Genomic DNA, 14,118 nt, shown 5'->3' with positions numbered 1-14,118 from the left:
GCCCCTGCGTCTCTTTCCCATTTCTGCCTAACCCATAGGGGGTAGCTGTCCAAAAATGTACCCAGTGAAAGTCGATACAACAAAAGATATCCAGGTATATGGGTCGCGCTAGCCATGCACCTAATAAGTGGGTCCGTTTTGGTATCTACTGGAGTCAGTCATTTTTGTCCATCAGATGCATGGCACATTTGCAGGTACCTGTTAAAGCCGCTGTGTGGCAGCGTTGGCTCCTCCTGCAGCCACTAGATTTTATGTCTCCCCCGTCACTCAGTTGTGACAGCCTAACCAAGCTTACCGGGTTCCAGTACGCACTATCCTCCATCTTTGAAGATTCCTCAAGGGCTGCATTGTTCCATAGATTGGTATATTCTGTGAATCCCACAATCCCTCAAAGCTGCTTCACTTTACCTCACAGGGTGTGAATAAGTTTCATCGTAGGGAGCCAGTTAGAGTCCCAGCGAAAGCCACCGATCCAAGGTCAATAGTAAATAATAACTAACCATTCCCGCGGATACACCTACCATCGTGTCTGCACCTCACCCACATAGCTGTTGGAGCTGTGCAGCTAAGTAATAAAGCCAAGAATTGGGGAGGGCTAGTCCCCCTTCCGTATAAGAATGTTGCAAAGTTTCCAACTTAAAGTAAGGGTGTTTCTGACCCCACAATAAGTGTGTAAAGAGAGCATTAATCCTATGAAAGCTATTGGGAGGCATCAATGTCGGGGCATTGTGCAGAGTATAAAGTAACTGGCGCATCACCACCATCTTGACAAGGTTGAGGCGGCCTATTACAGTCAATGGAAGCTTATACCAAGCTACTATCTTACTTCTAATTCTAGTTAACTGAGGCCTCAAGTTAAGCTCTTCAAAATCCCCCACACATAGACAGACCTCTATCCCCAAGTATTTAAATCTGGAGACCACTGGTATGGGGGCCACCGACTCTTGTAAGGCACTGTCCAATCGAAACCCCACAACATCAGGAGATAACCTTATGGCTTCTGCCAATGGCTCAAACTCTGACATCAGTTATACCCCAGCACTTCACCTCCCATTCTAATCATTCACAACCACTTATACATTGCCACTTATGCCTCCAAGTCTAATCATGTCTCTCAGTAATGCTCGTGATGCCAGACCAGGCGTGTCCAGCCACACACTCCACAAGTTCTCAAACTTGGCACGATTCCCTCTCTTCCGGAACACTGCTTGTTCATTCAATAACAGCATGTTTACTTCAGCAAGAAATTCATGGCTCGGTGGGAGGCACCAAATTGAATCCAGTGCGCCGCAATAGTCTTTTGTGCTACCAGTAGAAGACGGCCAACAGCCATTCTACCGCTCAGAGTCACCCCAGCATACAAAGCAATACATTTCTAGGCAGTTTTTTAGAAAAGACCTCACCTAGACGATCCAAGGAGGACAAGTGTAAGCAGGACCACAGCATATGGGCCATATCAGTAGGAGCTTCCCCACACTTTGGGCAGGTATCATCAGGTCGGATTCCTATATCATGCAAGAATTTGGGCGTACGATAAACTCAATGTAGGATAGATATTTGGGAAAGCCTGCCAGACTCGCTGATGGACATGGTCGGGATCATCTCCAATATGCCATCCCATTACTCGTCTGTGATGGCCCCTGCGTCTCTTTCCCACTTCTGCATAACCCATAGCTGTCCAAAAATGTACCCAGTGAAAGTCGATACAACAAAAGATATCCAGGTATATAGGTTGCGTTAGCTATGCACCTAATAAGTGGGTCCGTTTTGGTATCTACTGGAGTCAGTCATTTTTGTCCATCAGATGCATGGCACATTTGCAGGTAACTGTAAAAGCCGCTGTGTGGCAGCGTTGGCTCCTCCTGCAGCCACTAGATTTTATGTCTCCCCTGTCACTCAGTTGTGACAGCCTAACCAAGCTTACCGAGTTCCAGTACGCACTATCCTCCATCTTTGAAGATTCCTCAAGGGCTAAGCTATTTGACATTTGAGTTGACATTTCACTCAGTTAGCGAATGTGGTAGGCCGGCCCAAAGAAATGGATTTTAAGTGCATGTTTGAAACTTTGGAGGTTGGGTTTTAATCTGATCCGGGGAAGGCCATTCCAGAGAATTGGTGCAGCTCAGGAGAAGTGCTGGAGACGTGTGTGAGAGGTTTGAATTAAGTTAGAGATTAATCTAATATCAGTGGCAGATTGAAGAGCACGGGTTGGGATGAGAGAAGAGAGGTAGAAAGCTGTGGCATTATGCAGAGCTTTGTGGATGAGGGACTGTGTGGAAAAACAACTAGTGCAGTGACTGGCAGAAACTAGAGGTATCTGTGTACCGTGCGCTGCTGAGAGATCCAGAAGAATGAGGGGAGAAAAGTCACCTTTGGATTTAGCAGTGGGAAGATCATTGGAGACATTAGAAAGAGCAGTTTCAGTAGAGTTCATAGTACGAAAATCAGATTGTAGGTGTTCACGGAGGGAGTTATCTGAGATATAGCGGCTTAGTAGGTTTCTTTAGTAATGGGAAAACAACAGCATGCTTGAAATAAGAGTGAATCACACCAGAAGGAGAGATTGAAGATTATAGTGAGATGAGAAGTGACTGCAGGAGGGAGGGATTGTACAAGATGTGAGAGGATGGGGTCACTGATGCAGGTAGTTCGGCGAGCAAAGGAAAGGGCGGAGTTGAAGATATAAGAGGTGGAAGGAATTTGGCAAGTGATATGTATCTTTTAATTGCTGGAATGAGCAGAGGACCCCATCTGTACGGACATCCCCAATAAAGAACACCCTCTAGCCCTCGATTTAGCACATAAGGGGAGTGTACTTGTCAAACTCAGCAGCGTAGTAGTAGGAGCAAACTCTCACCCACAACAAAAGAAGCTGGCACAGCATGGGGGATGCCCCTCTGGTCCTTCCATCCCCCCAAATAGGAGTAATAGAAGTGAAGGAGTGAAGTAATAGGAGTGAAGTAAGTAGACTAAAATAGGGGTTTACAAGAAGTGTCATGGTGTGTGGTGTTTCGAGATGGAACATCTAGGGGAAGTGGGGCAACTGGGCTGCCAATTAATACAGATTGAAATTGGGAAGACCCAACCCCCCCTCCTCCCAGGAGCGAAGCAGCAAGATGGTAGCTACCCTCGACCTCCCTCCTCCCCAAACAAAAAGGGCACTGGTATATACACTGGGGATGGAAGCAGGACATGCAGGATTTTAGGTAGGAGAACCATTGTGACCAAGTCAACACAGGCAGGAAGGGATAGGCAAAGTTTTGACCATGCCCCCATGCACTGAAGCAGTAGGGCAGTACTGGCCAGTAGGGGGAATACATTCAGCCAGTAGTAGTCCACGATTGAGCATGTAACCCATAGAGCATGGCGTATTTCAAGTTGGACTCCCGTTGGCGTTTTTTTACGTGCATGTCCTGTGTCCACTTTTTCTGCACCTCAATAGAGAAGTCTAGGAACACTATGACCTCCGCATTGTCCACTATTAAGCTACCCGGCATCTCGGTCCCTATAGTTGAGGAGTGGTGGAATGCCAGGTGGAGGAGACTTAGGGATAATGCGGTCTGCCTGTTCTACCACATAGGAGGAGTAGCCATCATGTCTGTAGGTAGTAACCTTGTCAAATCTTGCGGTAAGGGCTGTTTGGCACTGCTCAATTGCAAGAAGGACTTTTAGGGTTTCTAAATTAGGTGCCTTTTTAAGTGATCCATCTTCTCTACTTTACGGCCAGGCACTATGAGCAGCGGTTAAGAACCAGGGAGTAAAATGGCAGTCCAACAAGACAGCAACATGTATGGGGGTCCCCCCTGGAGCAGTCCACATAATTTAGAAATAGAGCATCAAAGTGACAGAAAACAAACGATGCAAGGCAGGAAGGAGAGTAGAGCCAGGCCGAGGTGATCTGGGGGTACCCAGAGCTGCAGTTCCACAACAGGTATTGGGGGGTAGCTGCGGGTGTATAGTCCTCGGAGAGAGTGGAGCAGAGAGGGGTGCCACCGGCGGGCCGGCGCTCACCTGGCAGTCTGTCACAGGTGACAGGGAGTTTCTGGCCCGGTTGCTGGTGATCTCCTGGTCCTGGCTGTTTTTTGGGTGGAGGAGAGCAGATTAAACTCTGTCCCAGAAGAGTAGCTTGCCGGCAGGTGGCTGTAAATCGGAACCTCGGCTTCCATGCCTGACCAGGCGTCGGTGGAATCTAGGGCCAGTGGATGGTAGGATGGGGCCCGTCTGGCTGGGAGCCAATCTGGATCCCTCCAGTGCCCCTATGGAAAGGCCCTAGTCAGTCTGGCAGCTTTGGGGAGTCTGGAGAAAGCCCTGATCTCGGGTGGTCCTGTGACCCGCAAATGAGGTATCCGCAGTGGGGAGTGTAGTACTCGGGTACACGAGGGTCTCTCCATTATTATTGATATCTGCTCTAGGGTCTCCAGTATCTGCTCTGATTGCAGTATTTCTAGGTGGCATTTTGTGCTGTACTGTGGTTGTTGGTGCATTTTGGGTGCTGGTTACTAATGCAACCTCTTAAAGCTGAGCAGTATATGGCCCTCTGACCAATAAAGGTTTCTGACTGCTGGACTAAATCCATAGATCAGAAATAAAACAGATATGTAAAAGCCATTTAAAATTTTTCACAAATTCTCTAGTCGGTAGATTTTATCATGACTTTGACCATTCATTTATATAACTATTCTAACAAATATAAGAAATGTTGGTGGTGTTCTCTGTATCCAATAACATTCCTCCAAAACACAACATGTAGATATCGAATGATCTGACTGAGGAGGAAACCGGAGACAGATGAGCCGGTGTCTATGTCATCTCCATCTCCTCCCCTGGATGCGACCTCTCCCTGCAATGTATAAGGGAAGAATAACCCACAAGATACATGAAAGGCTCTTACCCTCCTCTGTCACTGATGAGGGGATTTCCTCTCCGCTTCTCCTTCCACCACAACTTTCCTGGAAAGATCCAACATGAAGGACATGAGAAAACAAGGAAATGTATCCAGAGATTATTTTATACCCAAGTGATGGACAGAAACCTCTAGAACCAGGAACAAAGGGGAATAATCTCCTGATCCCAGCGATCTGAGGTCACATTGCGCCTATATAAGCCTCATGCGTATTAAAACTTCAGGGGCAATGCTGATGGTCACAGGAGGTTAGGCTGGGCTATGTATAGAAATACACACAGACGGCTTCTAATGTATATGAAGTGTAGAAGAACCAGACATTTTGGCCACTGTAGAAGTCATGGATGAGGGAGAAGATTATCACCAAGTGTCTGATACGTCTTTACTTTGTGGCACCTCAGTTGCCATGTACATATTTAATACATACTGGCCATAGCTTTAGATTTTTAGCATCTAGACTCCCCTCAGAGCACAAAAATATTCATGTGAAGGGGGCCCAACAGTTAATATCTTAGTTTTTTTGGCCAATCCAAAGTTATAGCCCCTGGAATATTCACTCTTCCTCCAGCCTATTAGCCGGTAGGTAGCAGGGAGGAGAAGGCGGGGCTGCAGAGAGGGATGAGCTAACAGATAATATAAATAATGTCACGGGCACCCCTGCGATCCATATCGGGGGTGCACCCGTGCCCCTCTTCGCTGCGCCGTGGACTAACCTCTCCTGGTTCCTGCCCCCATCCAGACTAGTGCGCGCACGGCAGTACTACTAGTGGCGCTGGCCACTTCCTGTTCTGCATTTAATCCGGCGTCTCCCATCATTCCCTGCCGGATCTGTATACTCCATTGCGAAAGCTCCCCTGTGATGTTCCTGTGTATTTCTGCATTCCTGTGTATTCCTGCGTTCCTTCCATGTTGCTGTGTTCCTGTGTCCCGTGTGCCTGTCCTCCCGTTCCCATCTGCCTGGACCTCCCTTTGCTGACCTCGGATTTGGACTTGACCTTGCATCTCTGCCGCCTGCCCTGAACTTCTGCCTGGATGTGACCACGAGACTGTCTCCTGTTAAGGTACCTCAACCTCGGCTGCCATCGCGAGCGAGTCGCACCTGTGGAACGACCTGGTGGTACCCTGCCGCAGCAAGTCCATCCTGCTTTGCGGTGGACTCTGGTGAAGACCAGGTGCCACTTAAGACTCTGGTCCCAGGTGTCTGCTAATACCACCTCCCGCGGTGGTCAGGAGGATCCACTGTTCCTGAATCCTGACAGTAAGATCCGGCCGTGGATCCCGCTGAGGTTCCGCTCCCTGAGTTGTCAGATATCACCACGCTTCTGGCCCGACAGTCCCAGCGGATCAACTGCTCGACCAGATCACCGCCATACTGCAACATTTATGGACTTCCCAGCCGCATCCACCACAGCAAGTGTCAGCAGCTCCTCCTGTTTCTTCTGTTTGTTTGCCTCCCGCTGAACCCAGTTTGAGACTTTCCTTACCGTCCAAATTTGACGGGGATCCCAAACTGTGCAGGGGCTTTGTCACCCAGTACTCCCTGCATATTGAACTTATCCCTCCACAGTTTGTCTCTGAGCGGTCCAAGTTGGCGTTTATTATCAGTCTTCTGTCCAGGAAGGCCCTGGCATGGGTGACACCCCTCTGGAACAAGAAGGATCCCATTACGGCTCACATCTCTTCCTTCTTCTCGGAGTTCCGGTCAGTCTTTGAGGAACCAGCCCTTGCATCATAGGCGGAGACGGCAAGGAGACGCATCTGTGGGTGACCGTTTTCGCACCCTGGCTTTTGAGTTATGTTGGAACTAAGCAGCTTTGATAGCATCCTTTACAAAAGGACTTTCTGGTCACATTAAGGATGCTCTGTCTGCCCAGGACTTGCCGTCTACTCTGAGTGGTCTCATGTCTCTGGCCACTCGGATAGATATCTGTTTTTCAGAGCGTTCTGAGGAACTACGCTTGGAACAGGCCCAACCTCGGGTCCAACGCTTATATCGCTTGGCCCCTGCTTTTCAAAGACCTGCTCAGTTTATGGTCTTCCCTGCTGCTGAGGAACCCAGGCAAGTGGATAGATCCCGGCTTTCTCCGCAAGAACGTTCCCGGCAATGGCTGGAGAACATCTGCCTATATTGTCTATATATCCTCTCCTGGACATCTTCTCAAACATGTCCCATTCGTCCCCAGCGTCCGGGAGGACGTTATCACCTAGGCTTAATGGGAGAAGTGTCCCTAGGTGAGACAGAGGGTTCTCCAAGATTGACTATTACCCTACTGTTCGGCTCTTGTGACCAAGTCCAGGTTTCTGCTTTCCTGGATTCGGGCTCTACAGCAAACTTTGTGGATGCTGCCCTGGTCTCCCAGCATCACTTCACAATGGTTTGTCTCGAGAGACCAATGTCCATTGCCTCAGTCAGCGGCCAGATTCTCTCCGTACTCATCTGGTTCTGCACAGAACCCCTACTTCTGTAAGTTAGTGCTCTACACAAAGAGAGGCTTTCTTTGTTTGTGCTACCCCAATGCACTTCCGCTCTCCTGCTGGGTCTCCCTTGGTTGCAACATTATGTCCCTGTGCTGGACTGGTCCTCTGGGGAGATTCTCCATTGGGGTCCGAATTGTTCCTCACACTGTATGGAGATCCCTCATCTGCAACCTGTCGGGACTTTGACGTTGTCTTCCAAGTCTCTGGAGGGTCTGCCAGCTTGTTATCGGGACTTTTCTGATGTTTTCTCCAAGAAACAGGCAGAGACTTTGCCACCACATAGTCCCTATGATTGCCATGTGGATCTCCTTCCGGGCGCCACTCTTCCCAGAGGCCGTGTTTATCCTCTTTCTGTACCCGAGACTGCTGCCATGTCCGACTACATCAAGGAGAATCTGCAGAGGGGTTTCTTACGCAAGTCCTCCTCTCCCGCTGGCGCAGGTTTCTTCTTTGCTACCAAGAAGGACGGCTCCTTACGTCTCTGTATAGACTATCGTGGGCTGAACAAGATCACGGTTAAAAACCACTACCCCTTGCTATTGATTATGGAGCTCTTTGATCACCTGCGCAGTACTAAGGTGTTCTCCAAGCTGGATCTCCGCGGTGCTTACACAATCTCACCGGGATCCGCAAAGGTGATGTGTGGAAGACGGCATTTAATACCCGTAACCGGTACTTTGAGTATTTAGTAATGCCCTTTGGACTGTGTAATGCCCCTGCTGTCATTCAGGAGTTTGTGAACAACATTTTTCGGGACCTTCTTTATACATGTGTCGTAGTCTACTTAGATGACATCTTGGTATACTCTCCAGACCTTGAGTCCCACCAGGCACATGTACGACAAGTTCTTAGTTTCACCAGCACAGCCTCCCATTCCTCGGTTACATAATTTCCGTCAGAGGCCTCCTGATGGACCCCGCAAAACTGTCTGCAGTTCTTCAGTGGCCACGTCCATAGGGCCTACGAGCCAACAGAGGTTGGTGGGTTTTGCAAACTATGACTGGCAGATTATTCCGCATTTCTATAATCTGGTGTCTCCCATCCTGGCGCTCACCACGAAGGGTGCCAATCCAGGTGCCTGGTCTCCGGCTTCTGAAATGGCCTTCTCCAAGTTGAAGTCCGCTTTTGCCATGGCTCCTTTGCTCACTAAGCCAGATACAAACAAATCCTTTCTTCTTGAGATGGATGCGTAGTAGCTGGAGCGGTGGTCACCCAGAAAGGGCCGAACTTTCACGTGCGGCTTCTTTTCCAAGACTTTTTCTCCAGCTGAGAGGAATTATTCAATTGGAGAACTGTTGGCCATCAAACTTGCTCTAGAAGAATGGAGATGTTCTGGAAGGAGCTCTCCATCCAGTTTGTGTGCCCAGCGCCTGAATCCCAGGCAAGCCGATGGTCATTGTTCTTCTTTGGCTTCGACCTGCTAATTCAGTTTCGTCCAGCTGACAAGACTGTCAAGGCTGATGCCCTGTCCTGTTCTTTGGATGTTGTTGGAGAAGAAATAGCTCCTCGGCACCTAATTTCTCCTGACCAGCTTGTTGTTGCAGCTCCGGTGGATCTTCGGCAGCTACCTCCCGGCTAGATATATGTTAGACCTGCTCTCCGGAAGAGGATTCTGTCTTGGCGACATTCTTCTCGTATGGCTGGGCAACCTAGGGTGCAACGCTCCATGGCCCTCATCTCCCGCTACTACTGGTGGCCAGACCTGGTCAAAGATGTTCGGGAGTTTGTGGGAGCCTGCTCCTCCTGTGCCCCAATAAATCCTCTCATCTCAACCGGTTGGACTGTTACTTCCGTTGCCGATACCCAGTCGCCCGTGGTCTCACGTGGCAATGGACTTTGTCACCGATCTGTCTGTCTACTTGGTTCTCCGTTTTTTTGTGTGGCTTATGGACGTATTCCACGATCTCCTAATCCGGCGGCTCCCATTATTCCCTGCCGGATCTTTCTGTGTTTACTCCATTGCAAAAGCTCCCCTGCGATATTCCTGCGTTCCTGTGTTACTAGAGTCCCTCCGTGTTCCTGTGTTACCAGAGTCCATCCGTGTTGCTGTGTTCCTGTGTCCCGTGTGCCTGTGTTCCCGTTCCCAACTGCCTGGACCTCCCGTTGCTGACCCTGGATTTGGACTTGACTTTGCATCTCTGCCACCTGCCCTGACCTTCTGCCTGGACCTGACCACGAGACTGTCTCCTGTTAAGGTACCTCGACCTCGGCTGCCATCGCGGGCTAGTCGCACCTGTGGAACGACCTGGTGGTACCCTGCCACAGCAAGTAAAGCCCGCTTTGCAGTGGGCTCTGGTGAAGACCAGGTGCCACTTACACTCCGGTTCCAGGTGTCGGCTACTTGCACCTCCCGCAGTGGTCCAGAGGATCCACTGTTCCTGAAGCCTGACACTCAGAGATACTAAAAGGAGGATTTATACTCTGCCAGAACCGCTGCCCTCGACCCACCACCCCGCTGCTGCTGGAGAAGGTAAGTAGCTTCATTACATCCATTCATAGAGGATTCATAAGAACCACAGCTCCATCTACCTGATGATCCAGTGGGATGTTCTCCTCCGGTTCCTCTGGACAATCTTGGGTATCTTCAGGACTGGGACATCTATCTGGTCCCTTTTCAATATCTGAGAGATGTTCTGCACTGGGACATCTCTCTGGCGGATTTCTCTGACTTGATCCATCTATAGGAAAAATACACAGTGACTAAATAAATTGGGGCACATTTGCTAAGGGTTCAAACAGCGCACTTACGTCGGGTTTCCCGACTTTTTACTGTTTTGCCCTAAATTGCCCCGCGTTTTTGGCGCATGCAATCGAATTGTGGCGCACCGGTGTCGGCTTACATGCAACACAAATCGGGGGTGGGGGGAGGGGGTGGCGTGGCCGTCGGACAACCCAACTGATTCAGACAAACAGCGGAATTTAAAAACAAAATTGTGTCGCAAGATCAGAACTCACATGCACCGGGAAGAAGCAGGTGAACTCTGGCGGACCTCAGCAGGGGAAGCGACACATGCAGGAAATTGGACGCACGATCTTAGTGAATCGCGGCATACCTGAATCCTCATCGGACAACGCACAGCAGGGATCACGACGGGACGGGTAAGTAAATGTGCCCCATTGTCTATATGTGATGATGGAGGAGTCTAGGTGACCTCACACCTGCTCTGTCCTCTATAATCAGGAAGGTCTCCTCTTACCTGGTGATGTGAGGGGTTGGTGGTCCACCATCATGATGTCCTTGTACTGATACTTGTGTCGTTCTATATACTCCCACTCCTCCATGGAGAAAAAGACAGTGACGTCCTGACACCTTATAGGAACCTGACACCCACAATGACACAGTCATCACCCAGACACCTCCCTTGTGTTATTGTACAATGTCCCAGCATTCCCGGCAGTGCTCACCTCTCCGCTCAGCAGCTCAGTGATTCTGAAGGTAAGTTCTAGGATCTTCTGCTCATTTATTAGTGAATTAGGTAACGACTCAAAGGCGGAGCTCTGGATCCATCCTTCAGGTACACAAGAAGCCACACACTCACCAGGCGACTTCTTCACTACTGTGTAATTCTGTGTATGGGGAGACACTGATCACTACATAGATCCTAAGAATCCTTCACCTCTCCAGTCATTTCCCGCTGTTATTCCTAGAGATAAAAGCCGTGTCCTGGGAGACTCTCACCTCTCCGGTTATCAAGGAGATCATCTCCAGGGTGAGCTCCAGGATCCTGGCCGCCATCTGCTCTCTGTCCTTCTGCATCATGATGTCCTTGTACTGATCCTTGTGTCCTTCTATATACTCCCACTCCTCCATGGAGAAATAGACAGTGACGCCCTGACACCTTATAGGAACCTGACACACACAATGACACAGTCATCACCCAGACACCTCCCTTGTGTTATTGTACAATGTCCCAGCATTCCCAGCAGCGCTCACCTCTCCGCTCAGCAGCTCAGTGATCCTGGAGGTAAGTTCTAGGATCTTCTGCTCATGTATCAGTGAATGAGGTGGAGGCTCGGTGATGGGGCTCTGGGTCCATCCTCCTGACACACAGGGGGTCACACCCTCACCAGACGACTTCTTCACGACTGTGTAATCCTGTGTATGAGGAGACACTGATCACTACATAGATCCTAAGAATCCTTCACCTCTCCAGTCATTTCCCGCTGTTATTCCTAGAGATAAGAGCCGTGTCCTGGGAGACTCTCACCTCTCTGGTTATCAAGGAGATCATCTCCAGGGTGAGCTCCAGGATCCTGGCCGCCATTTGCTCTCTGTCCTTCTCCATCCCTGGTGGATCATTGATGGAAAGGATCATCTTTAGGAGAAACCTCTGGGAGTCCTGTATCTATAGAACCTGAGGAAACATGAGAAGAACTAAGAGCAAACTCTATATGAAGCAATTGTGTCCATGAAATGTGTGACAGATGGGGATTCTCCAGGATGGCTACGAGCAGACAATGGAGCGGAGGCCACTGGACTAAAGGGATGAGTGATAGCGCTGGACTGTGCAACTCCTCACTAATAGCAAATACTGGACGGGACATGGAGAAACATTATAAGTAATTGATAGAATGGGGCGTGGCCTGCCTGTGGAGGAGCTGAGGTTGTGGGAGCTCAGCTCCTGCTCCTTCCCCAAGCTAAGCCATGTTATAACCCAGATTTCAGCACCAGAGAATAAATAAAAATAGGTCCTAAGGAGAAGTCCCCAGTATGGACCGCAGAGTTCCCCTGCACCGGCATCCCGCATAAACGAGCCGACCTTGGAACCAAACCCTAGCACTCCCACCCTCTTACTGATTCCACCCAAGACTCAGGCAGTGGAGATGGGACGTGCGGGCGAAGCAGGGGAGACACTGCAGACGTCGGGGCGATTTGTGGCTGCGTTTGTGGAGCCAGAGACACCAACAGGGACATCGCAGGTCTCCAAAATGGCCGCCAGCAGCTGCGCTCCAAGTAATGGCAAACAGGCCCGCACAGCGTCTACTATGAAGGTACGGCAACCCCTGGATTGCCCACGAGCAAGGTCCCTATCGCCCCACGGGCGATAGAGAGCCGACAGCCAGTCCTCTGCATCCAACTGCAGGACATATGTGGGTCACAGTGCGAGAAACCAAGATGCCCGCAGAGGACACATCACCTGGAGGTGAGCAGCCACGATCATTCTTGAAGGCAATTCTTACAAAGGTAGACTATATCTCAAGATTCAAACAATCATATAGTATGGAGATAGCAGGGGTTAGAGAAGAAGTCCAACGGGGGCGTGGCCGGATGTCGGGCTGAGAGGACGCACGGCGATGAGCTCCCGGGATCCTGATTCCCATCCTGAATAAAAGGCAGCCATCCTGCTACTTAGCTACCCCCCTGCGACTCCTCTCTCACTGTGGAGCTCCCGGACCCCATCGGGACAGAAATTGGGGAGCGGAGAGCGGCGGTAAGCCGGCAACCATACCAACCGCCGCGCGGTCGCCACGCTCTGCACCGTCAAGCCACCCGGCTCCCATCTACCCGCCTGCTGTGCGGTACACGCCTCTTCGCCTGCCGCTTGGAGGTCTCTGGGCGACCGGCGGCTAGAATCTGAATATTTGGCCTTCTATCTGGTGGTGCTGCCGCCGACCGGAAGTGCGGGCCGCAGTCACTTCCGGTCCCCCGCTGCCGCATCGCAGGCTTCTCTAACGGACGCTGGGACTGTCCGGGCGCATATCCAGTGCCAGCTCCCCACCTTCCTTCCTGGCCTGTGGAGCTGTGAACGTTCCTTGGACCCTGGATGCCAGTTAATGGGCAAGTACTTGTTGGCTGCATTGCCAGACTGTCTCTGCCAAGATTAACCTGATACTAATGTGTGTGGCTCCTATTTGCCTGGCATTTTCGTTTACACTTGCATTTACTCTGCTGTGGGATCTGTCAGTGTGACTCGGTATTCTTCATAGTTCTGTCTCTCTATTGGAGGACTGCATCAGGAGACCTCTGGGCCCTCAGACATACTCATGCATCGAGCCTGATTAAGCACACCTACTCAATAAAAGTGGGCCATCTCCTAATCTATCTCACTGAAGGTATCTGGCTGATCGTCTGACCTACCTGCTGTCTCTGTTGCATATCTGCCTCTGCTTTGTGTAACCCCTTGTGATGGGCAACAGACGTAGGACTGCTAAACAGAAACTGGCGCCTGGTCCTTCGGCTCCGCCATCTGACGACGAATCTATTTCTGGGGACCCTCCATTTCACTCATTAGACCCACTGGACTCTCAATCAACTACCACATCGCAAGCGGTGCTGGCCCAGATACAAACGCATGCCGCTTAAAAGCTGGAGAGGTTCTCGCGGGCGCAACCCCAGTCACCTACAAGATCTCTGGACTCTTGTCCCTCTATGTTTGAGGGCTCTCAGAGCCCCCCGCAGACGGGCTCTCCTACCAACCCTGATGACTCTCTGGATCCCTCTGCAGTGTTAGATCTGAAATTTGCTGAGGTCCTGGCAGCCATAAACTCTTGCCAATTTCTGATGGTTTCAAAAGTGGATGAACTCCGGCAGGATTTTGTTCTGCTCCGCCATGACGTGCAGAGACCCATGCCGGCTCAAATAAGAGATCTGCAGCAACAAATGAAAGCATCTATAGAAAGAGCGGACGACTTTGAGAATCGCCTAAGGCTCAATAATATTAGAATTGTGGGACTGCCGGAGAAAGTGGAAGGCGCGGATCCTGTTTCCTTCATGGAGAGATGGCTTCGAGATCTCC

The 14,118-nt window shown here is 50.3% G+C and overlaps 2 protein-coding genes across 2 annotated transcripts in view; one reads left to right on the top strand and one right to left on the bottom strand.

Moving 5' to 3' along the window:
• LOC140119845 (uncharacterized) overlaps window positions 1-14,118 on the top strand; it is a 403,197-nt gene that overhangs the window by 195,284 nt on the left and 193,795 nt on the right. The window lies entirely within an intron of this gene.
• LOC140116889 (uncharacterized) overlaps window positions 1-14,118 on the bottom strand; it is a 448,339-nt gene that overhangs the window by 364,786 nt on the left and 69,435 nt on the right. Inside the window, exons 3-8 of the mRNA XM_072133322.1 lie at window positions 11,316-11,477; window positions 11,061-11,231; window positions 10,787-10,948; window positions 10,579-10,702; window positions 9,911-10,059; window positions 4,892-4,949 (exon numbers count right to left, since the gene is read on the bottom strand). Coding sequence (XP_071989423.1) covers window positions 4,892-4,949; window positions 9,911-10,059; window positions 10,579-10,702; window positions 10,787-10,948; window positions 11,061-11,231; window positions 11,316-11,477 — 826 coding nt within the window. The remainder of the gene's footprint in view (window positions 1-4,891; window positions 4,950-9,910; window positions 10,060-10,578; window positions 10,703-10,786; window positions 10,949-11,060; window positions 11,232-11,315; window positions 11,478-14,118) is intronic.

Source organism: Engystomops pustulosus, chromosome 2 (assembly GCF_040894005.1).
Source record: "Engystomops pustulosus chromosome 2, aEngPut4.maternal, whole genome shotgun sequence".
NCBI classification, from domain to species: domain Eukaryota; kingdom Metazoa; phylum Chordata; class Amphibia; order Anura; family Leptodactylidae; genus Engystomops; species Engystomops pustulosus.
The sequence above is the reverse complement of the archived record's forward strand: the minus strand, read 5'-3'. Positions and strand labels throughout refer to the sequence as shown.